General features: G+C 38.6%; 1 protein-coding gene across 2 annotated transcripts in view; it reads right to left on the bottom strand.

Annotated features, from left to right (window-relative positions):
• Positions 1–24,528, bottom strand: part of Cfap299 (cilia and flagella associated protein 299) — a 510,741-nt gene that overhangs the window by 231,294 nt on the left and 254,919 nt on the right. Inside the window, exon 4 of one of the 2 annotated variants that reach the window (XM_028773700.1) lies at positions 13,750–13,786. The exons of the other annotated variant lie outside the window; for it this stretch is intronic. Within the exon in view, the coding sequence (XP_028629533.1) occupies positions 13,750–13,786 (37 nt within the window). The remainder of the gene's footprint in view (positions 1–13,749; positions 13,787–24,528) is intronic. 2 annotated transcript variants of the gene reach the window in all.

The following is a 24,528-nucleotide window of genomic DNA, read 5'->3' on the forward strand; positions in this document are numbered from 1 at the left end:
CACACATACACACACCACACATACACACACCACACACACACCACACACACACCACACACACACCACACACACACACACCACACACACACCACACACACCACACACACACCACACACACACCACACACACACACACCACACACACACCACACACACACACACACGCACACACACACGCACACACACATTTGTGATGTATAATGCAATGTAAATAATACATGGACAATGAAAATATCAGAAATATCTCAAATCCAACATATAATTTAAAATGCAAAATTGTACACATTTAAAACACAATGCAATGTTACTGCTTTTCACAACAGGTGCTGCTTTTATTTTCCAAACTGGTAATATATTAAGATTCCAAGATATTTATTGTAAGAAATTAAATAATAAAAGCATGGGATTCATTAATTAACAAGGAAATCAATTATAAATATGTTCAAGAGATTTTGCATTAAGTTTTGAGTTTTTAGATCTACAGTACTTAAGTAAAAGAAGGAACAAAGCTTCCAGTGGTACCTGTCCATTTGATGTTATAAAATTAGCATCAGTCCTGTCCATTGGGAATGACAAAATAAGAAAATATCATATCAAATAACTAAATGAAGGAGTTCTAACCGTATACAAATATAATTGCTGGCACTAGGTTGAGTTTCATAAAATGTGAGGATTGATAGAGAAATGGGAGTTGAATAAAAAATATTAATCTGCGTACTTAGAAGAGCGTTTATTCGTAGAACGTTTGAGACATTTTTACATGATATCCTTTACAGACTTCCCTTCGTACCCTCATCCCGGCATCAACCAAAACCGGAGAGAATTCTTTCTGTAGAATTAGTGAGATGGAAGTGTTGTTCAACAGAGTAAGAACTGACACAATCTGTAGACCAGATGGAGAAAGAGGATAAATGAGAGGTAATCACAACCCATAAATCAGCACTGATGTCAGCTGACCAACTACTGCAGCACAGATGGCTGTGCTTGGCATTGTGTGCAGCATTCCTAGCAACAGGTAGGATAACAACACCGGAGACCTTATCCACGTGCAGTGCTCATGGCCTAGCATTTGATCGGAGCCAACAAAGCTTTGGCTTCTGTTCTTCTTACCGTGTAATGGAGATGAGAAGCAAACGTTTCCTAAGCACTTCATTGTAATTCTAGGGCAAGCTATGGAAGTAGAGCACAGTGTGCAGGAAGCAACCTTTTCTGGAGGTGCACATAGGAACTTCCAGTGCTTGTGACAGATTACTTGAGGCTTGTGCAGCCCTAAGACAGACCAGCGAGGAAAAGGAGGTTGGGCATGACGACCCATGCTGAATCAGAGACCCTGGCAACTGTTAGCTGCTGGGGAAGAGAGAGTTTTCTCTATGAGCATAACTCCTGGCAAGTCAACCACACTCCAGCAGAAGGCCATATACTTAAGAACATTTGGGCAGCAGTTTCTTGACTTTTAAGAACTGCTTTGCGTCATGCTACTTGGAGTTGGGAGTGAAATATAACCACTCATCCATATCCATATATCTGAGTCTTTCCAAAACAAAGCATTGGGTTTGTGGTACTTCCTGGGGTACAGAGAAGTCACTGCCCAAGATCACACTTTGGAATGTACATATTTGTCGTCTGCTAAGTTACCTTGGGCAAATTCAGAGGACTATGGGCTTTCTCCTTTCTCTTTCAACACTTCAGTAACAATTCTCTTTTGTTTGATTTTCTCTATCTAGGTTCCTGGGCAGTTCAGGAGTTGGGTAGCCCTCAGTTTGGTTCTGATGCCTGTGTACTGTCTTCTGTAGTATCCTGGCCTCAGGACTGTACTTTCAAGCACATTGATTGACACCTCTCAGCACTCCTATGTCCTGGTTGTTTTTAATCTTTTGTCAAATTACCCCATCAGCTTCCCAGTGGATGGAACACTAAGGTGTATGTACAGATACAAAAAGTGAGACTTTGTTTTCCACAAGAAAGAATACATATGACACACTTCCATAGAAAAGCAGGCACTTTTCATAGCTGTTAACATTACAATAGGTAGCAGAAAGAGGTAAAGCCCTACTGTGCCATGCCTAGTTCCAAGAATTTATACCTTTTATAACATGTTGGAGTTGAGACAGGTCATACAGACAGTCCATTTTAATCCAAAATGATGAGATGTAAGCTTTGAAGAATTGCACAGCTTTCTGCTGGTACAGCTTGTTAGACTTCAGAATCAGATTTCTAACCTCTCTTTCTCTTCTCCTTTTTACTCTTCTTTCTTTTTTGTTTTGTTTTTGTTTTTTTGTTGTTGTTTTTTTGTTTTTTCAAGACAGGGTTTCTCTGTGTAGCCCTGGCTGTCCTGGAACTCACTTGGTAGACCAGGCTGGCCTCGAACTCAGAAATCCGCCTGCCTCTGCCTCCCAAGTGCTGGGACTAAAGGCGTGCGCCACCACCGCCCGGCTTTTACTCTTCTTTCATACAATACTTCCTGACCTGTTTCCCCTCCCTCCTCTCCTCCCAGTTCCTTCCCCGACCTCAACTCTTCCCCACGTCCACTCCTCCTCTCTTTTCCTTTAGAAAAGAGCAGGCTAAAGTATAAGGGTGTCTCCATTGCATAATACAACTGTATCAGGTGGTTTTGATATTATTAATGTCTTTAATGGTGTATTATGTTAAGCTGGCATTCTGTTGCTAAGAGAAAGGGTTGATATACTAATTGTGGTTATACTTGTAACTCTTTAATGGCTGAGAGGAGAACAAAAAATATGTAACTAATAACCAAAATTCATGTGGACCTTAAATATCACAAACAATGAGAAAAAAAAAGAAGAAATTCTGAGGTCATAGTCTTCTAGGTTTCAGTGCTTCTTACATATCACCTTCATTTCACCAGTGAACTATACACACACTGGCAAAAGTATAGGCACATTAATGAAAGACATAGCCAAGAAGTAAAACCTCACATGATCAAATAACTATGAGAAGGATGACCAGACTATCCAGGGGAATAAAGGCCATTCATTGTCACAATTAGCATTGGTGAAATGGGATGACTTCCTCCCCATGACTCGCCCCGGTTTCTGCCACAGGTCCTATAAAAGACTTCAGCCCAGTAGGCTGACAGCCCCCTAATTTCTAGGTACTTACTCCTGCAACACCAGTGAGCCCTGTCTTCTCCACCTTCTGTTCTCGCCTCCATAATAAACTTCTTTCTAAAACTCATCCTCTATATTCTGTCAATATTACTCTTTGAATTTGTGAGACAAGAACTCATACCATCAAATCAGTGGACATTTTATGTGATCATGCATCTCTGGCACCGTAACTCCTGAGTTAAAACCCATGTTATACAAGAAAAAAGGATTTGTGTAACTCAATATAAATAATTAAAAACGGCTACTTGTTGCACAGAATAACATAAGATTTGCTAGTGTTCACTGGATTAGTTACTTTCTCTTACATTAAGTGTTCTCATTGGCAATTTCATACACATAAAATGCATTCTGTTTAATCTCACCACTTCCTCTAATCATTTTCTCACCCCTGTCAACCTTCCCTCCTTCCTCAAATCCCTTTCCCACGTTCATGTCTTTTACTTTTGTCTTGTGACCTACTAAGTTTAACCATCTTAACAACACTCCCTTCACCTGTAGCTTAACTGGTATTCCCAGCAGCCAGACTTCCACAATCTATTCTGAGCACCTCAGTCTACCATAAGACTAGGTTCCATTCTGCACCTGTAGTTTCTTCATCCAACAAAGTAAATGCATACAGCCAGGTACTTACCACCTGAGACTTTCTAAGAAAGGTGAAGATCATATTTCTTTTGAGGTCACTACCTTGCTGACAATGCCTTTCTCTTAAAATTTTGGTTTCAGGTTTTCACTGTGGAAACCACACACCTAATGTCCTATTTTTATTCTTCTCTGGTCATTCTTTCTTTTTCCCATTAACATCTTCCAGCTGCTCCCTCATAAAGGTAAGAGGAGATCATTAAGTTCCAGACATTCCATGTCTACCTCTAACTATAACCCATATTTGTTAAACAGGCATTTGGTGCCTTATATGGTCAAAAAGGTAGAAAATAAAAGTTTAGTGTTATTCTACAAGATATTGTGATTGTGGTATAATAGTCAAATATTGTGGGCTGAGATGGAGAAAATGTTCAGTTGCACATATAGAAGAAAGTGTTGAGAGAACTTACATGTAAATGAAGACTTGGCCCAGAGGCTGCCTCGATGTCAAGAGACTACAGAGAATGAAGGGAAGTGGAGTGCACTGGGGTAGATCTTCTGAGAACATCTAACTGGGAGATTTGGGAGAAAAAGGCTACTCAGTAAATGTCACTTAGGAGTAGTCCCAGACAAAAATAACCAAAATACATTCTCAGTGACTACTGTGATTGTTTTAAAGGAGGACAGACTTCCAGTTCAGACAAGAATGAAATATAAGACACACATATCCTTCCCTGCCTTCACAGAGGTCGCTGGGCATAATGTGAAAACCAAATACAGTATAAGGTTAACAGGAGAAGAATAGGAAGGGAGAGAGGAAGGAAGAGGAAAGAGAGGGATGAAGTGTGGGCTTAGAGAAATATTTATTAGCAATGACAGAGCTAGGGGCAGAAAGTAAGGAGGACATTCTAAAGCTTCTGTGTGGGACAAAATGATAGGAAAGTTGGGGTGAGACTGGCCAAAGAACAGGAGGAAATATAGTAAAATCTACCCAAATTTGTGCTCACCAAAGAGAGGGGAAAGACTACCAGGAGAGATTTGATCCTGTGATAGAAGCTGTGGATGAATCTGCTTTTCTGGAAGATGTAAACTTAAATTTTCCTAAACCCTATTTTTAATAATGTTTCTTAACTGTTTTAATCTTCCTTCTAGCCCACCACCCACCAGAACTAGTGGAAAAGAAAGGTTCTTTGGATACAGAAGAAGTGGACCTGCTTAGAAATTGTTCTTTGGAGCAAATCCTATCTGTGTTATCAGGAAATTAGCAGTTCACCAGTGGGAGCTTGATCCACTAGCAAACACTTCACAGATACACCAGCAGTTCAGTTAAGCAGAGTCGGGATAGCAAACACAAATCAGCAGTGTTGGCATGACATAATGGAAACAGCGAGGCCTCAGCTGAGTCATGACTCATTGGCATGAGTCAGCAGGAGAGAATAGGACCACCAGGGACACCAGAAGAAGTTCTCAGCTTGCTTCTTTCTCTCAGCAAAGTGGACATAAACAAAAGCATTACAAAGCTAGCTAGGAAAACAAGCCAAAGCCCTGTCACTGCCCATTGGGTCCTTTTTATACTGCCTCTAAACATCACATGTCCTCCATGGGTCTTGCCTCACCAGGTGTCTTTCGTCAGCAAGTGAGTCTGTCTTAGCAAAACTACTGAGTCTGTATCAGCTGATGTCACTCTGCCAATCAGCCCACGTCCACAGAAGCACCAAGAAGCCACAGGAACCTCTCAACAAGTTTTTTGGTGCATTTCTCTCTGTGAAGTTATGACAAACAGAGCTCAACAACACATAAAAGACAAACCAATACATGCATGTTATTAGTGAAGGATCCTTCGTCCCATGTCCTTTGCTTTATCAAGATGTCCTTTCACCTGTGTCTGCTTCAGCAAAATGTTCCATCGGGTGTCTGCTTTAGCTAAGCATCTTCTCGCTTGTGTCCACTTCAGGAAAACACTCCTTCACATGTTTGCCCCAGTAAAACACCATCGACACAAATGACTTTCCAAAGAACCCTTAAGTTTCCACTTCAGGTAGATGTTTCACTTGGCTGTCAAGTGAGCAGCATTGAGTCTCTCCCATATTCTTCAGCTCACCAACCCTGCAAGGCTCAAGTCTTTGCTCTTGAAGAGCAAAGTCTCTGAACAGATTCTCACTTCCCATGCTCACCTGCACTTGACCGAGCAAAGAGCACCTCTTACGGCATCTGCTGCTTGTGTCTTTCTTCCATTGCATATGTGGAAGCACCTACTGCTGCTCAAGTTAGGGATGAAGGAAGTTTTTCACACAGTGACTTAATGACCAGTCCCCCACCAACTTCAAAATAAAATGAGTGGAAAAGAAGCAGTAACTTCAAAGCAAATAGGATTTGTTTGTTATTGACAGAGATGGACAAACAGGTTTGTAAGAAAGAGGAGCTGATCAAAACACATGTAAATGAACAAAAAAAAATCAGCAAACTTTTAGCATTGTACTAGTAACGAGGAAAATAAGGGAAAGGCCACAGTGTTTCACAGACTTTGACAAGAGCAAAATGACCATCACTCATACCCACAGTCAGAGCTGACAATTTGGAGAGGGTTTCAAATGCAAGAAATCCTATAGCTTTCATGGGAAGTTTCTAGAAATTTCCAAAGCATCTAGGAAGTAACCAGAAATATATCTGAGTGGTCCTAGGGCAACAATATTCTGTCGTATTTAGCATCATGTTGCAACCAATTTGTTAAAGCCTTAAAAGTGTTCAATATAGAAAACAGAGATAGCCAAAGAGATCAATTACACTTTTTATTCTCACTGGACCTGTACATCAGTCTTTGCATATTCATAACGATGTAGAGCGATTTCGTGCAGCTGCTCATTCAGAAGGCTGGAGATCATTAAGGCAAGTTCCAGCCACTCCACTCCTACCTCAAACCCAGAAACACCAAGAAACCTTCCTCAGTCAGGGAGGGGGAGGGACTGCTTCACTATAAAGGTGGGGGGAGGGGCGAGACAAATTCCAAGTTTCTTTGTGATATCTATGAATAGGTTTTCTAAAAAGAAGCTGGCAGCTTTCCAGCTCTCTTCTCAAGGACCGTTTGTAATTCCAGTGGCTAACACATAATTATACTCTCAAGCTTGCTTTGAGAATAGTGTTGGGCTTCCTTTGTGTCTGGGCTTCTCAACAGCTGTGTCATCAGGCTCGAGTGCCTACTCACTGTTTCAAACATTTCAGGAAAATAACATGGGTGTCTAGTAAAAGAAAAGAAACGTTTCTATGCCCTTGGAAGAAGAAGGATTGGTCTCCATTTGCTCTTCAAGAAGAAAATATTTATGAAGCCAACACAGCTGCGGGATCCGCTCACGCCAGTTCTGTTGAAGGTGTCCTAGCTGGTTCACACTTAGTGCACACTAAGTAGTTATCTCGGCAAGATTCCGGAACACTTACTCTTAAATGAGGTTTTTTAACAACACTGACCAGGTGTGATGGGACACTGTTTACCTTGAAATTTTTTCAAGTCTTTTACTTTACAATAAATTCTCTTTCTGTCCCTCATACTATAGAGATTGCTCTGCAAAAAGTTATTTTACTGGGAATGATACAGGCATACTCGATAAATTATCACTTATTTAGGGAAATACCCATTCAAGAAAATCAGCTTCACTGAAGACTTTAGTATAACATACAAACTGCAAGAGTGTTATTTTTACGATATATTTACAATATATTTACACAATATATTGTGTCACACTCAATATATTTACAAATAGCTTTCTTGCCTAGGTCACTAACTAGAGGCAGAAGGGAAATTCCCAGAATACTTCTTACTTAAACATAGTAAGGTACCTGTTTGCTTTAGAATAATTTAGAATAGTAAAGTTAAAATTATACAAACCAATCAGTAAATGCAAAAGTTGACATGTCTATACTTTGGTTCTGTAGCTGTTTGAATTTTCTACTGACAAAAATCATCAATTTGCATCAGAAAATTTTATATAATTAGTTTGTATTCATATAGAGTTCTGCAAAGGCTAAAACGAGGACGAGTGCTCACACATATCTTGTGGAGGGTTTGTAGAAAACTAGAAAGGGGGACCACAGTGCTTACTAAAATCCATGAGTCAGCTACACTCCCTCGAAAACACCTGCCAACTGCATCAGAGGAAAGTCCATGTCTTTCTTTACTCTAAACGCAGCTCAGAGGATGCTCACCTGTTCCAGGGAGCTGATGCCATGAAGCATTTTACTTGGGTTCACTACAATTTGAAGAAAGCTGTATATATAACTCAAGTGTAGTGACCGCAAAAACTGGGCCTCTGAATTAATGTCCACTAAATACAATAATGCTTGCCCATGAAGTTCACCCATAAAATTAAAACTCTACTTAATAAGCATGTCATACATATGTATATACACACACACACCAACAGAGAGAGAGAAAGAGAGAGAGAGAGAGAGAGAGAGAGAGAGAGAGAGAGAGAGAGAGAGAGAGAGAGAGAGGCCTTTCTGATCCTCGTAGTGAATTTACACCTAGATTGGGCTACATAGTCTGACCCAGATCCAAAAATGTTTGTTCAGTATACTTAATTATAATTTCTCAGTATTGAAGTTTAACATCAAGTGAACATTGAACAATTTTAGTGAACATGTTTTAAACCATTGCGTGCTTCAAACCCATTATAGAAACATGAAAATGTTCTTAATAATTTTTGTTTGAACATCCAATCTAATAGAAAGTACTGTGTAGAAGACTTACAGTCAACCATTAGAAACAGAATTGCTAACACTTTCTTCATGAGCTCTGCCTGTTCATCTGACCTGCTGTGTGCACTGAGTGCTGTGGATAATACTGATGAGGACAATGTGGGGACACAGTGATTTTAAGGATGGTATATGTCATCATACACTTGGACTCTTTCCTCTGTATAGGAAAAAATCTGAGTATGTGACACAAAGATCAATATGATATACCATTAAGGATGGATGGGAAAGGGACCTCAGTGGGAGGATTAAATTGGGAGGAAGAAGGAAGAGGAGGTAATGATGGAATAGGAGAAGGAACAGCTATGACCATTGAGGGGTCATCTGGAAACTAATACAGTAGAAACTTCCTAAAATGTATACGTGTATGAAGGTGACCTGAATGATATTGTTAAATAACCAAGGAGACAAAAGTCTCACCTGGACATCTCTTGTCACCAAATAAAGCATCCACTTCTTGGAATAAGTTAATGCTGAAGATAACACCTACACAACTTCTTAAACACAGAGAAGTTGAACTGTTGCCTTCTTAGACCTTCCACCCTTATGAACTAGGGTTCATGGTTCTTGAAGGTATAATGCATGCTATCAAAAGAAAAGTCTTTGATCAACAACAGTGTCCTGCCTGCACGATGTACTACTGCAACAGTGACAAAAACTTGTAGGAACAACCAATCAATATCTAATTGCGTTTAAGACCCATTCCATGAGATAGAACTCATCCCTGATCCTGGTGGGTCACCAAGAAAGTGACCCATGGGAAAACCAAATAGTACTAGTTCTACTAAAAGAGTGTAGCCAAATAATGACTCCTAACTGCATTCTGCTATACTCACAGATGAATTCTCCTTCAGTCAGCATCAGAGAAGTTTCCTCCTACAAGAGCTGGGAACAAATACAGAGACCCACAGCTGGACAATGTGCAAAGATGAGAGAGACCTTGGAGCATTCAACCCTAAATGAGTTGTCTCCATCAAATTCCTCCCTTCAAAGGTTCCTCTCACAGAGAACACTGCGGAAGAGGAGGTGGAAAGATAATAAAAGGCCAAGGGGATGGTGGATTCTAAGGAAACAAGGCTCTCTAAACAAAGTAGGAGTGGCACACATATAAACTCCCTGAGACTGTGGAGGCATGCGCAAGGCCAGCATGGGCCTGTGCTAGATTGAGTCCCAGTACCAAGAGCAGATGCAGACATAAACCCCATCCCTAGCCCAAAAGCTATGTTCCATTGATAGCCACTGGCAAACAAGGGCAGTAGCTCTCTCCGGCATAGTCTAACTGAAAATATAAACTACTCTGAGGCCAGGTCCCTAGCCTGTAGATGGTGAAATGAAGTCAGTGGCATCTTTGGAGGTTCTTTACCTCATAGGAGTTTGATAGGACATTTTTCTTTCAGGTCTTTGTGTATTATAGCTTCCAGTTTTATATTTTTAAGAGGTTCCTATGAATCTGTTTTGAACATATGTGTCTCTAAGTCTACATTTTATACTGTGATTTTTCTTTGGGTCTTTTTCCTCCTGTTTGCTTGTTTTGTCCTTTTCAGGTTTGTTTATGTTATTTTATTTTGTTTTATCCTTCCTCAGGTTCCTGATGTTTTCTACCGAGAGACAGAAAGGGTGGGGGTTCTGATGGGAGAGGAGGAGAGCAAGGTGCAGAGCATGGGACCTTGGAACACACAGTACTAACTGGGCCGTCTTCGTCATCCCAGAGGACTTGGGGGAGGGGAACTACGATCAGAATACATTGTACGAAAAACATATAATGTTTTTATGTTCAACAAAAAAGAAAAAATAATCAATGAAGGCGTTTGTTTTTGTTCTCCCATGCATATAATCTAGCTACTCAAAATGAGGCCCCAGACTATAGCAGAGCCAGAGGTAGACAAGAGATATAGAAAAACAAAAAGGGTGACATGGACAAAAACAGGGAGGTGTGGAGGCTGGGGAATGGTTGTGCGTTGTTCCTGGCCTCACTTGTACCACTGAGCAGGAGGCCTGGCATTAGCCACCACCCGAGAGTAGAAGAAGTTTAGACACCTGTGATGTAACGGAATGCTGATGCTTAGAGCTGAGAACTGAGCACTCAGGAGGAAAACAGGCAGCATCTTGCTTTTGAGTAGTGAGGAAAGAGTGGGTAGAAGGTCTCTACAGACCATCTGAAATTGTGGAACATGAATCCAGACTGTTAAAACAAGGCACAGGGAAGTTCTACTCTGGAAATGAAGGAGATCTGGAGGGTCAGCTCATTGATGTGCTGTGTGGAAACTTCTGGGTACTGTTGTCATCATCATCACCATCACTGTCACCATCATTGTCACCTTCAGCACCATTCCCATCACTGTCACAGACATCATCAGAGCAGAGTACCTGAGTACCAGCAGAGACACCAGAGGAGCCAGGGAACCACAAGGGATGGAATCCCCAGAAGGGAAGGGAACCAAGGCTCATAGGAAGTGCATGAAACCAGAACAGTGTTAACACACATTTTGTTCTTTTCAACGGGAGTTATTAAAATATTGTAATATCTCATTCAAACAAACCCAATGCACAATCTCTATTACAAGCCCAAGGGAGCATATTTTTAAAAACCCATGTAACCCCCACCAGCCGAGCATTCCCAGTGCTGTTGTTGCCCCCAATTTGCCCTCCCTGGTTACACCCATCTCCATCTTTCCCAGAGGTAACTACTGACTTGAAATTTATGTTCTTCATTTACCACTTCTCTCTATAGTTCTGCCAAATATCAAAATATATGTTCTATAAAATATTGTTCATAAAAGTTTCAAATGTTGTGAAATTTTACCTCATGCAGAGAATCTACTTGATGAAGCTTTTCTGGCATGAGCGAGGTTCTGCATCCATTACCAACACGGTTTCATCATCGAAAACGTACAGTGTCGATTCTAATGGGAAACATTTCCTGGCACCCATGTGCACTCAGCTTCGGGTTCTCATCAGATAGAAATGCCGTGACAATCACTGCCTAATTTGTCTTGAGTGTTTTGAGAGACTTAATGATAGTACTGGTTTTGATCTTCTGATGCAAATGTAGCTTTTTTAAAAAAAAATCATCTGGAAGCTGTTTTCTCTATATTTTCAAAACCACCTACATACATTTTTTGGTGATATGTCTTTTTTTCTTTATTTTTTTGTTCACTTGTTTTAAGGTAACACGCAGTAATGAGTTGAATCATGTTTTTCCTACACACATAGCTTTTCACTTTGCTCATACTCACTTCTGCCCCTCCCCGTCCTGGTTAATCTCCATCCCCTTTCATGCCTTATATGTGTCTGGGTCAGTATGTAATAACATCTAGTCCCCATAAATGAAAGGAACGTGATATCTTGTCATCGTGTTTGTCCATCTCCCTCTTTCTTTTGAGAACTATCTGTTCCATCCATTTTGCCTACTTTTTGAGTTTTATTCATTTTTGGTGCATAATCTTTTAGCTCTGTGCAAATTACAGAAATTAATCTCCTATTAGGGATTCAGTTTATACAAACTTCCTCTCATCTTGTAGGTCTTTTCCCTCTGCTGCTGTACAGAAGCTATCTAACTTCAGGTACTGTCCTTTAAAAATTCTCATAGTTATTTCCTGGGTTTTAAAGTCCTTATCCAAAAACCTTTTCATGTGTCTGTATCTTGAAGTGTATTTTCTATGTAACTCTAAGGTTAAGATATATAAATAACCTATTCAGAGGTGATTTTTATGTGTGTTCTATGTGTGGAAATCCAGTTTTCTCAGCACCATTTGTTAATGAATGTGTCTTTTGTCCAATATATATTTTGGTGCCTATGTCAAAACTGGCCTGCTGTAGCAGAGCCTGGGTTCGATGCTGGATCCCACTCGTCCACGTATTTGTTTTTACTCCTGGATCATCATTGCTTTTGTTACTATGGCATCACTAACTTCATGGAATGCTGGAGGTCAGACACTGTGATCCTTCAAGCATCACTTTCTGTTAATGATTGCTTTTTCTATTTGAGATATTCTGTGTTACCATATAAATTTTACAGTTGTAGTATTCTGAATTGGTGAAAGATGTCCTTGGAATTGCATTAAATATGAATATTATTTTCATTAAAATAGCCATTTACATGAAATTAACCCAGTTATTTCGTGAATATAGGCAGTATTTTCATCTTCCACTGTCCTTTACAATTTCTTCCTTAAGTGCTTTGGAGTTTTTAATGTGATAATCTTTCATTTCCTTGACTAGTTTAGTCATAGTGTTTTAACTGATTGTAAGTGGGAGTTATTTATTGATTTGTGAATACTTTACAATTGTAGTATTGGCATCATGGGACCTGCACAAGTAAGGCAAGTGCTCTACACAAACCCTGTACGACAACAATTTCTAGTCTTCAAAAAAAATTTTAAATACAATTTTAGTCCCCTGTTAATGACAATAAAATTTGAGCAAACATTTTCTATACAGTAAGATGGAATTTTTCCTTTACACTCATATTTTGTTTAGGAATGGTTTCTAGATTTTAACTGCAAAGCTAACTTTTAGCTTAGACAAATACTTTCTAAATCCCAACTCAAGAGTTTTTGAAAATAAGGGAAGTTGACCAATGGAGCATTGAGTAATAAATATTTTATGTTATAAATTTCACCAATTTACCATTTACTTAATAACTCAATAAGAATATCACACAAAAAAGAATATAGTCTATTCTAAATAAAAAATAAAATCTATTATTGCTCCTTTTTGCTATATAAGGAATTAGAGATCCTTCAGAAATGACTTAATCATGATAATTATCTAAATAAGTTCAACTTTTGTCCCTCCTCCCAATGCAATCACAATTTTAACAAAATATTTTCCAATATTCTATTGGCATCTATTCATCTACTTATATAGTCTCTTATATATCTGATTCATTCATATGAATAATTAAGCATGAAACTTAATAGATGTAACTAAGTAACAAGTAAATCTATTACAGAAAAGCACTGAATAGAAATACAAGTGTCTCCTGATGAGCATGCAAGCAGACCACAGAAGTCAGAGCACATGGACAGGAAGCCTGCATCACTCAGTGTAAGTACCTATGATACGAACATCAGAAAATATGATTCAGAAATGATGAGTCATTTCATAGTTCAGGAAGTCACTGAGTATGGATCTATAGCATTTCTTACAATCTCATTATTTGATAGTATTTGGCCTTCTGTTATAAATACAAAATGTAGAATAAACTTAAATATCTTTAAATTTCTAAGTTATCATCTTAGACTTGTTATTAAAATATTGCTTCTGTTTTTAACTGTGGTTACAAAAGCATGAACCAAACAGATGTGTCTGAGATGTGTCTGCTTGATTGAGCTCTTTGAAAGTACATAAAGATAGCCATTGACTAATTTTAACCAGACACTTACTGGTTTTCCCAATTTGTAACAAATGATACAAGATCCAGAAGTATAATGAAAAGATTATTTCCTTTATGGAGTGTGTATTACTCAGTAGCAGACTCTAAACACTGTTTATGTATTTCTACAAGTAAAGCTACTTGAGAAATATTAATATGTGTATCTTTATATATTTAGATATATGCAAATTGCCCAGCTAGACACATATATCTGCATACTCACAGGAAGTTGAATATTTACAAATTTTATACACATACGTGTTCGTTAGAATGTATAGAATGTTAGAATGTATTCAGTCAAAGGTATGTAAACTCTAAGATTAGATTCAGTGGTTTATAATACAATCTATTTTTTCTAAAAATTTACATAAAAGCAAATGGACAAAAGTGAATTTTTCTTATTATATATGTTAGTATAAAGATACAGTTTATCTATTTGGTTAAAAACCATGAGAAGATCAACCGTGTGCACAGCAACTGAAACAGAAAGTTTATTTAATGATCTAACTTCTTCAAGAATAAATATATCTGTGCTTCACAAATGCAAAAATGTTTTGCAACACATTTTTCAAATTTTCAAAATAATATTTTGTAGACTGACTATATCATGGCTTGAAGATTAGCCCTTTCTAAACTGGACATTGAAAGCAAAATCTTGCATAGACGTACTCAATATAATTTATTACATGATTGTTATCATTTTAGGAAGAAGTGTTCATAATCTTTGAAAGCAAACTTTGTTCTTACCATTTTTCTTCAACTAAATACACACACAGACACAGACAAACACACAGAGACACACACAGACACACACACACACACACACACACACACACACACACATTTCTGATTTTTTTGAAAGAATTGGTAATCAAGGTAATTGGTTCAAATTTTCCCTTTGATATCATATGATTCAAAACCCTCCTTGTGGTATCATATCAGAGAATAAAATATAAACTCTAATCAGTTTCAACAAGGTTTTCATTGATATCTGATTGATAAAAGTAAATGTGACCTATGTTTTTAAGAGAAAAGAGAAATGAGAAAAGGAGTCAAGGGAGAGGAAGAGCAGGAGAAGTTTCCCGAGGAAGAAAGCAGGAGGTAGAAAGAACAAAGTCCCATGGAAATTTTCTACAAACTATGATGCTGGATTGAGAGAAGACAGTGGTTTCTACCAAGAAGAACAAATGTGTGTGGGTTTGCAAAAATAAATACGATCAGGTCTTGACACATGACCTTGTCTTCTCATAAAAGTTGAAAAAAGATTTAGGCATTTTCTTACCCTTTAAAAATATTTACAAATGCCAGTGGCTCATGGAAGAGCCGTTATTAAATGGATTTTGTAAACATGAAACAAAGAATAAAGCTTCCATCCAAACGTAATGTAGTACTCTTGTTCTGCACAGTAGGTCTATTGTAATTAACTGATTAGGAATCTGGATAATAAGTCACTAGCAATCATCAATTTTAATTGGATGCAGGAGGCCAGTCCTGGTGAGTGCTGTACAGTGACAAGAAAGGCAAGGGGAAGAATTTCCAAGCTGACTAAATATCACATCTGGGTGAAGCATGCCTGCCCCTTTCTTTTCCTTTTATTTAACAAATATTGCATGGGATGGAGGAATGTCAAGGCTAACCTCTCTAATACAGATGCAAAACACATGCTTTTGCACCAGCTCAAAGCAAGATGACAGACACTGGAGGCACTGTTGTGGTTTGGCAGTTAAAATCCTCTATTTTCATTAACTTGTGGTTCAAAGACACCACCACGTTTAGGAAGGGTGCTGCCTTCTCAGTAAATAGTGTGTTCAAAAGCTGCATCCTGAAAGCTAAACAGCTGAAAGAAGCATGCGTGTCAAGGTCCAGCTAATTCTGGACACTTAACAGAGAAATCAATAACACTCTAGCCAGAGTGAGCACACACAGGTTCTAAGGAAACCTTTTGTGCACGTATTTGCACGAACCATTTGTCCTGTTACTGTTTATGAGAAATTGCACAAGGGGCCCTTGACCCTAAGTCATAAAGACCACGGAAAGTACAACACGTGAGAGAAAGGACACAAGTGACACAAGCAAGCACCTCTCCCCAACCTGACAACTAACATGGGACACAGTGGCTTCCCAGCTAGCTGATAGGGCTTCTTGTTAATTCTTTATCCTCCATGTTATACGACAGCCAAATTAAAATCATAAATTCTCAGTTTCTCCAAATTGTTACCAGAAATTCTAGGGGCCACAATCATATGCAACCATAGAAATTAGTGCCCCCTTTCAGAGTTTTTAAGTCTCATGAATAAGAAAATTTAATTTCCATGAAAAGAGTTTTCTTAATAGCTCACAATATTTAAAAGATGAAAATTTGTTTTTTTTTATTGGATGATTTATTTACATTTCCTATGTTGTCCCCTTACCCCATCCCCCACCACCCCCTCGGAACCCCCAATCTCCTCGCCCCTCCTCCTTCTTCTCTGTGGATGTAACCTCTATCTACCCCCCCCCCCACTCCTACCTCCCCACCCTCAAAATTCCCACCCCCTGGGGCATGCAGCCTTCATGAGGTCAAGGTTCTCTTCTTCCACCTATGCCCAGCAGGACCCTCCACTTTTACATATTCAGCTGAAGCCGCATGTCACCACCAGTAGGTGACTGTACAAATGATCATACAGCCATATAATGAACTGCAATGAAACCATAAAGAGGATTAGCTTAGTGTATAGGTAGAAAAATGGAATATTTTGTCATATGAAAAGCATTATTAATTCTCAAAAATGAACATATTTGTGTGTGTGTTTTCTGTATATGCTATAGATGAAGTGTTTGCTTCCCTAAAATTTATATATTGAAGGGCTAAGCTGATACTTGGTAGTAGGAGTAGGGTCTTTGGGAGATAATTAGCTAAAGAGAGTATGGCCTCCGGATAGGATTAGTATCCTTACAAGAAATCCTCCTGTCCTTTGGAGACACAATGGAAGCCAGTCATTTGAGACATTCTCTTGAAGAGCAACCTCATGCTACCATACTGTTGTCACATTCACATCTTTGAGAACTGTGCCAAATAAAAATTGTTTAGTTTCCCCAATCATGGCATTCTATTAAAGCAGCGAAAAGACCAAGAGAAAGAGTTGTCAATAAACGGATAAGTTTCAGAAGGCTCTACGTGTGTCTGATAATGACGGCTTTTAGAGCACGTGCAGTCTGTTTCTCAGGAAATAAGAGACTTGATTTTGGGTTCAACTTTGAATTGTATGTCATTTTCCTACAGTGAGATTCAGAAAAATATTCTTAAAGTAACAAATTATCAAAACAAAGTAGCATTTATACATCAGCATACAGAGATAATTATGAAGACATATATAAAATTGTCTATGACAACATACATAAAAATATACAAAATTAAAGACTAGAGAACAAGGATCTAAGAGGGAACTGACAAGCATGAGTTGTCAATGTCAAATGCTTCATCTTAATCAAAGAAGGCTGACGGCCTTCACCGTTACACTGTTACTCTATTAATCTAAGTATGTGAATGACCACTTCTCTCACTTTGATAAGGTGAATGTTATTAAATTGCAAGTTATCAAAATAATAATGATAAACTTTTGAATTTCCATGAGCATCAATCTCTTCATTCATTTATTCAGTAAATATGTACTGAACCCTTACAGTACTCTTGGCTATCATCACTAGAAATACAAGGATGAACTATTTGAGACTTCTGCTATACAGCAAAGGAAAATCCACCATAGAAACTGTAGCAGCTCTTTATTACTTTGTAGGTTCTTATCTTTTCCATCCTTTATCCTCCCACCTAACCTGGGTTTTAACCCCCAATCACCAGAGACGATAGAAAAGAATAGAGAGGGGGGAGAGATCCCTGAATCTAATTTCTTCCCCACCCCCTTCCCCCGGTTTTTTTTTTTTTTTTTTTTTTGAGCGGGACTACTAACAAAGCACAACAGTTCTCCATAAACAACCAATAACCACCAACTCCACCTCTCTGAGCTTTAGCATTTATATACATTCTGGAAAGTTCCCAGAATTCAAAATGACACACGTTCACAAAACTCTCTGCAGCTGGCAAAAACACACCTCTGCTAGAGCACAAGGAGAATCTCAGTCAGCCGCTGTGAACAGTCCCATGTAGCCCCACATCCCCACACCTGGAATTAAAACAAAAACAAACTTATAATGTCCCTGTGGTTTTTAAGAAATAAAAATTCCAGTATTGTCACTACAAGGAACAAATGTTTATTTTTATTTATTGAAATAACTAAGGAGAGGTATTTGGTACAATAAGAACTAAAAGCAAATTTGTCTAGTCTAAAAAGGATTTCCTGAAAAAATACTGGAACTAAGATCTTAAAGTTTAGTAACTGATAAAATGATGAAGCAAGAAAGTGAGGATTATGTGTGTCAAAGCCCAGGCATAGGGGAGCGGCTGCCCAGCTTAGGGTGCTCTTGGAGATAATATGCTAAGACAAATGGGAAATGAAGATCAAAATTAAAGCAATCGTGAGATTGATTTTATGACTTTCCAAAGAACAGAGGGGGAGAAGAGAAGCATTGGATGTCAGAAGTGAGATTGGCTGGTCAGCCATGAGTGTGATAGTCGGAATGAAGGTAAGAAATCAGGGCCAGATAGAAGACAGCACACACTGTGGGGGCGGGAGTCCACTCTGGAAACAGAGTTAGCCTTGCACAGCTGGAGGAGTGATTATACCATTCACAGAGGTGGCAGATGTTGGAAAGGAGTGGTGGAAAAGACCAGGAATTTTGCTTTACCAAAATTTGCTGTGTTTTGATACAGAAAAAAAAGGAGGGATCTTATTAATCAGATCTCTGAAACCAAGGAAGGAGAGTATTTCTGAAGGATAGTTGAGCATATGATTGAGGGAGAGACCAAAGTAAACTCACGATTGCTACTAAAAATGAGAGAGAAATAACATTTAATGTTTCTTCCTATTTTTTAATTGAATGAATTAAGTTTAAAAATTAATTCATTTCATATTGAAGCCTGTAAACTATTGCCTGGTGATGCTAGACGATGGTCCCAGGGTCCCACATTGACCGTTATAGAGAAAGCAGCTGTGTCTAGTGTAAGAATCTCCAAATTCCTTTCAAAATGCACTCAAGGAAGAAGAATGGGGATTCTTCCAGCGCCCTTCCCATCTGATCTCTCTTCATAAAATGCTTATGAGAAATGCTTGCTCTCTCTACTGCTGTTACCAACGTATCTGAGATTACTTGAGGAATTAGGCTGAGGAGAATGAGCCCCTCGGAACAATGAAGAATATGCAGTCAGATAAAAAGATTATCCTGTTTAGTGGGAAAAATCACTAAGGAGAATAATTGAGTCTCGATTCTAAATTCATTTAATCTTTAGTTTTTAATATGAAGTAACCATATTTATTCATTATCATCAGTGGGACAGTGGAAAATAACTATAAAAATAAATGTAATAGCTCTTCCATAGCAATTCCACTCAGCCTCACAAACAAATGCTCTTGACTCGGCATGAACATTTCTAAATTATGTTGAGTAGTAGTAACAGACCATTCACAGTGCACTGGTCTCGTGTGGTTGCATAAAATTAAGGACCATAGTTGGCACATTACTGTATAATCGACTTTCCTCACTGGTCAGTCATATTAGTAATTTCTAGAATGTAATAGATATAGTTATATAATTCATACTTTTTCCAAGTACAGATATAATTGCTCAACCACCTTCCAATTGTTGGATGTCCAAGATAACTAATTCGAATAATAAAATTACTTAAACTCATGTAATATAACATTAAAATCTATACTAAGAGTGATATTATTATCCAGACTAATTCAGAGACATGGCATTTTCTTAATATATTCCTTTAACACTTGCAATAAAATATGCAATATTTTCATCTGGATTTGATTGAGCAAAGTAAATTGATCTGTTTTCCCATGGTAAACTACAGATGTTGTCATTGCCTATACATAGGAGGACACTAATTAATCTTGAGTAACCCTCTGAGACAGAATATAAGCAGAATACACATGAAAGGGAGAAATAATCATAAAATATACACAGAACAAAAATAGATTATAGTCAAGGAATTCCAGTGAGTATTACAGGTGATATCTAATGTCACCACTGGAGTCCAATTTCCAGAAATTATGAAATCCCCAGGACTAACCCTGACACCTGACTGTGTGAATTCCTCAGCACAAATTGAAGAAAATATATGAAGAGGAGTTGGAGCTGCTATTGAGTCAAGTAAACACAGGGACTCTCCTGAGAACTGTTGTGTTTGCATAGCCTAACCGGTGTCAGGTCCCAAGAGAGGTCACCTGAACTCAGGTGAGGACTGAAGGGAGAGAAGGGGAAACATCCAGTTAGGAAAGCCAAGGCATCATGGGAACAGCCTGTCACAGGCTCCTGCTCCAGTTTGCATTTCCTGCCAGTCCTGACACACCCATGGAGTTCCTGACAGTCCTGTGGACTTACCACCCACATCGTGCTACAAATCAAGCAGGGTGAGTGGACACGGCTATGAGGCAGTTACCCAACACATGGAACTAGAGGGATCTCACATCTGGTCCACTGGTTTTTCTTCTCTTTTTTCGTTTGCTTGTTATTCTGTCTTGGGTTTTCGTGTGGTGAAATAGTCATGACACAAGCTTCAGATGCTTCAGTGTGAAGTTGCACAGCTTTAAGAACTTTCCATGTTGTTTGCCACCATCGCCATAGATCGGCCATCTCCATGGCGTTTTCATTGTTCTATACTGGAACTTTATGCCACGCTCCTTTTCTTCACTCATCACAATTCTACCTCATACAAGTAGAATCACTCTGTTTCCCACTGTTGATATAAGAGGCTAGAAATGTGGTTTTTAAAGTTTCTTTAGCTCACTGTAACAGATGTTTAGTAACGCAGTGTGCAACAGTGAGGGATCACATTGTGTGACAGTAAATCAAAACCCAAATTGTCCTTTTTATACCACCTCACATGCAGAAGAACTATCTGGGGCCCACAGGAACTACCATTAGCTCTCTACATAGTGATGTCTAGTACTGATGACTCTTCGCTAGCATCTACCTCCGAAAAATAACCTCTCATGGAATACAAAGCTTCCACCACATAAATGCATCTTTAGTATACAAACTCAAAGTCATGAGTTCATAGTGATATCATTGCTGGATCTCAAACTTAATAGAAACTAAAGGAGAAGAATAAAATTTTCCATCTGGAAATGGGATCATTTTGGTAATCCAGAAGCTACAGATGTCATCTAGCCAGCAAGGTTCTGAACGGTAATGCTGTCTTCATATTCTCCAGTCTTAGACAAGTGTCTTAAACATTCCAACGGGTTAGTCCTGTTGGTTCTGATTCGGAAAGTCTCATCTCATCTCTCTTTGAAACAATACTACTTCATTTGCTTGCAAATCTCAAATCAACCTACCTTCAGTTTTTAAAGAAAGATCTATGGCAAGACCTAAAACAGCTAAATGGGATTCAAAGGTTATCGCATTGAAAATACCAGAATTAATAAGACGAAACATAATATTTGAATGTGCTGGAATTTCATCAGTTGGAACTCTTTGTTCTAAATTAACTCCCTTCAAAAGAACAACACTTAAACTGAATAAAAGAAATTCTTGAAAGCCTCTCTCTCTCTCTCTCTCTCTCTCTCTCTCTCTCTCTCTCTCTCTCTCTCTCTCTCTGTGTGTGTGTGTGTGTGTGCGTGTGTGTGTGTGAATCAGGCTGGCCCAGACAAGTAGCCAGTGACAGGGGACTAATGTCAGTTGTTTCTGACCCAGTAGCCTTGATCATAGTGTACTTCCCAGGTTTGATAACATGTCTTTTTCCTTTCAGCTCCCTAATCTGTCAGTACTAGAGATTTGCTGAGGCAGATACCCTTAACTCTAAGCACAACAAAATTTCCTACAGCCGCCATTTCATCACATTTACTTAGTATACATTAATTGGTTTTTAAATTGTTATTATAAATAAGCAACGGTTTTTGAAATTAGACATAATAGTCAACTTTGTAATTCAAAGGAAGTAAAAGAGACTTACTCTACACTTTAAATATGGTTTGTCCAGGGAGGTCCGAGAGAGTAAGACACTGTGACCTTTAGTTGAACTGCTAGTACATGTGTTTTTGGAGGACATGTAGAGGTTGCATGGCATCTATTATTCTTTAAGTCACTATCAGGCTTCTTCTAGTGTTTCTGTTCTTCTCTGTTCTGAGAAACACGCTACCTCACCAGCATATATCTTTCATGTCAGCCTTGTAGCCTCATTTGAATACTTATGACATTTACACAAGCCTAGCTGGTGAGAACTTTACATGACATGAAATGCTATAGTGCTGGGAATTCTTCTTTAATTTTGACTTTAAACTTGATCTTTTGGTTGCATGACTGACCACTTTATTATTACCTGGATAGGAAAAGGTCCCATCAATGGGGAATGTCCTAGGTCCACAGACCAAAGACAAATGCTGCCATTGTGGAGCACAGTATAATTTGTCAAGGGAATGCACAGTCACTGACAGTCATTTCTTTCCAAAGTAAGGGCATTTTCAGGGGGAAAAACACACGTCCATCACTTCTCCTTTTGACTGTACATTCAATTACACCCACTACATTTTGCTGACAGTGGCATCTCCTCCCCCTTTCTTTCTTTGTGGAACATTTAGGGGGTATCATCTGTTTCAGAGACCTTTCATAGCACCCCTCTACCTTTTAATGAATATAAAACAGCAGGTCCTAGATACCTGATCTTTACAGAACAAACAAGTAATTTATAACATAGCTAACTCTACTCTCAGTGGATGACCACACTGTTCATTATTGTTTGGAGACCAAGGTATTTTTGGTTAAATGTATTAAATTTTCTACGTTTGTAATCTATGCTTATACTTAACTGTCTATGCCTGCTAGGGAGTAGGCATACTTTATAAATAAATAAAATATGTATATTTTAAGTTTTCTATGCAAATGAATGACATGGCTTTGGTTTAGCAGATAGTTTCTGAACAAATGAAGAGTAGGCTGGTTATGGTCCAGCCGCCACACCTTCCTGCCTGTTTCTCTACCTCCTTCCAACTCTGCCAGCAAATGCTACTATTCTTCTTCTCTAATTCATATCTGTACCTCTGAAGGAATGAAATTTCGGAATGTGAGCCCAATTTTTTCCTGTCTGTCTGTCTGTCTGTCTGTCTGTCTTTCTGTCTGTCTGTCTGTCTGCTGTCTGTCTGAGTTAGGGTTTTATTCCTGTGGAAAAGAAATCATGACCAAGGCAACTCATATAAAGAAAACATTTAACTGGGGCTGGCTTATACTTTCAGAGGGTTAGTCAATTGTCATCACATGGGAAGCATGGCAGGATCCAGACAGACATTTTGCTGGAGAAGGAGCTATAAGTTCTACATTTTGATCTGCAGGCAGCAGAATGAGACTGTGTACCACACTGGGCAGAATCTAAGCATAGGAGATATCAAAGACTGCTCCCACATTAGTACACTTCCTCCAGTAAGGCCACACTACTCCAACAGGGCCACACCCACCTATACTGCCACTCCTTATAATCAAGAATTCAAATACTTGAGTCTATGGGGACGATGCCTATTCAAACCACCACTCTATCTGTATGTCTGTCTGTCTATCTATCTATCCACCCATTCATCCATCCATCATCTATAGTAAGGATTGACCAATGCCAAGACCTTCCAGGATGCATATGTATGTACTCTACCGTTCAACTCTTTTTATATTTATTTTGAAACAGAGTTCTTGCCTTTAAACTTATGGTCTTACTCTCTCAGACTCCCATGTAGCTGAGATTAGAGGCATGTGCTGTTATCACTTTATTTCTTAACTCTTCTGAGAAATGTTAGTACCATGATTACATGACTACTGTCCTCAAAGATGTGTCATTTTGAAAACAGCACGGGGTTCTTTGTTAATCAAACAAACGGTGCTTATAAGATTCACTTCTCATGGTTTAGCTACTAGTGAAAATATGTGACAATCCTAGACAATATATCATTTTTACCATTATCAAATGTATAATTTAAAAATTATCAATGGGGCATATGTTGTGTGGTAGCCTAAAGGAATGAAATTCAATAAGAGCTTGTGACTTTTACAATTCTATATAGAACAAATGAGTGCTTGTCATTATATTCAACACTAACATGTGTCACCCACAGACATTTCTACCAAGTTACAGTTGCATTACCTGAAAGAAATCTGGAGACAAACCTAGGACAATAACTAAGCATTCTAAAATAAGAAGATAATCTATTAACTGTGTGTTTATGTTTCACTCATTAATTTCACGTACAAGAATAAGTTAGAGAAGCTAAAGAGACTGCAGCAGTTTGGAACTCATGTTAAACATGTGAGCAGATGTGGCAGGACCTATGCCATCACTAGATTACTATCCCTGAGGGAGGCCAGACTGCAGACACCTTTGCTTTGAGGAACTCACAATAGGTTTTTATAAAATGGCACATTTTCACACAATTTAAGATTTTAACTATTTTCTTCATTACTAATTTCAGTTAATAATCAAGGAGCCAGAATAAGAGACTGCAATTAGCTGTATACTATAGAACAGCTCTTTATAGCAGGAAGAAAAAGAGAAAAGTTACAAACAGCCTCTATATCCTTAGCTCACAGGGAGACTTCGCTCTGCAGCCCCTGGAGG

Source organism: Grammomys surdaster, unplaced genomic scaffold (assembly GCF_004785775.1).
Source record: "Grammomys surdaster isolate TR1022 unplaced genomic scaffold, NIH_TR_1.0 233, whole genome shotgun sequence".
In the NCBI taxonomy this organism is placed as follows: Eukaryota; Metazoa; Chordata; class Mammalia; order Rodentia; family Muridae; genus Grammomys; species Grammomys surdaster.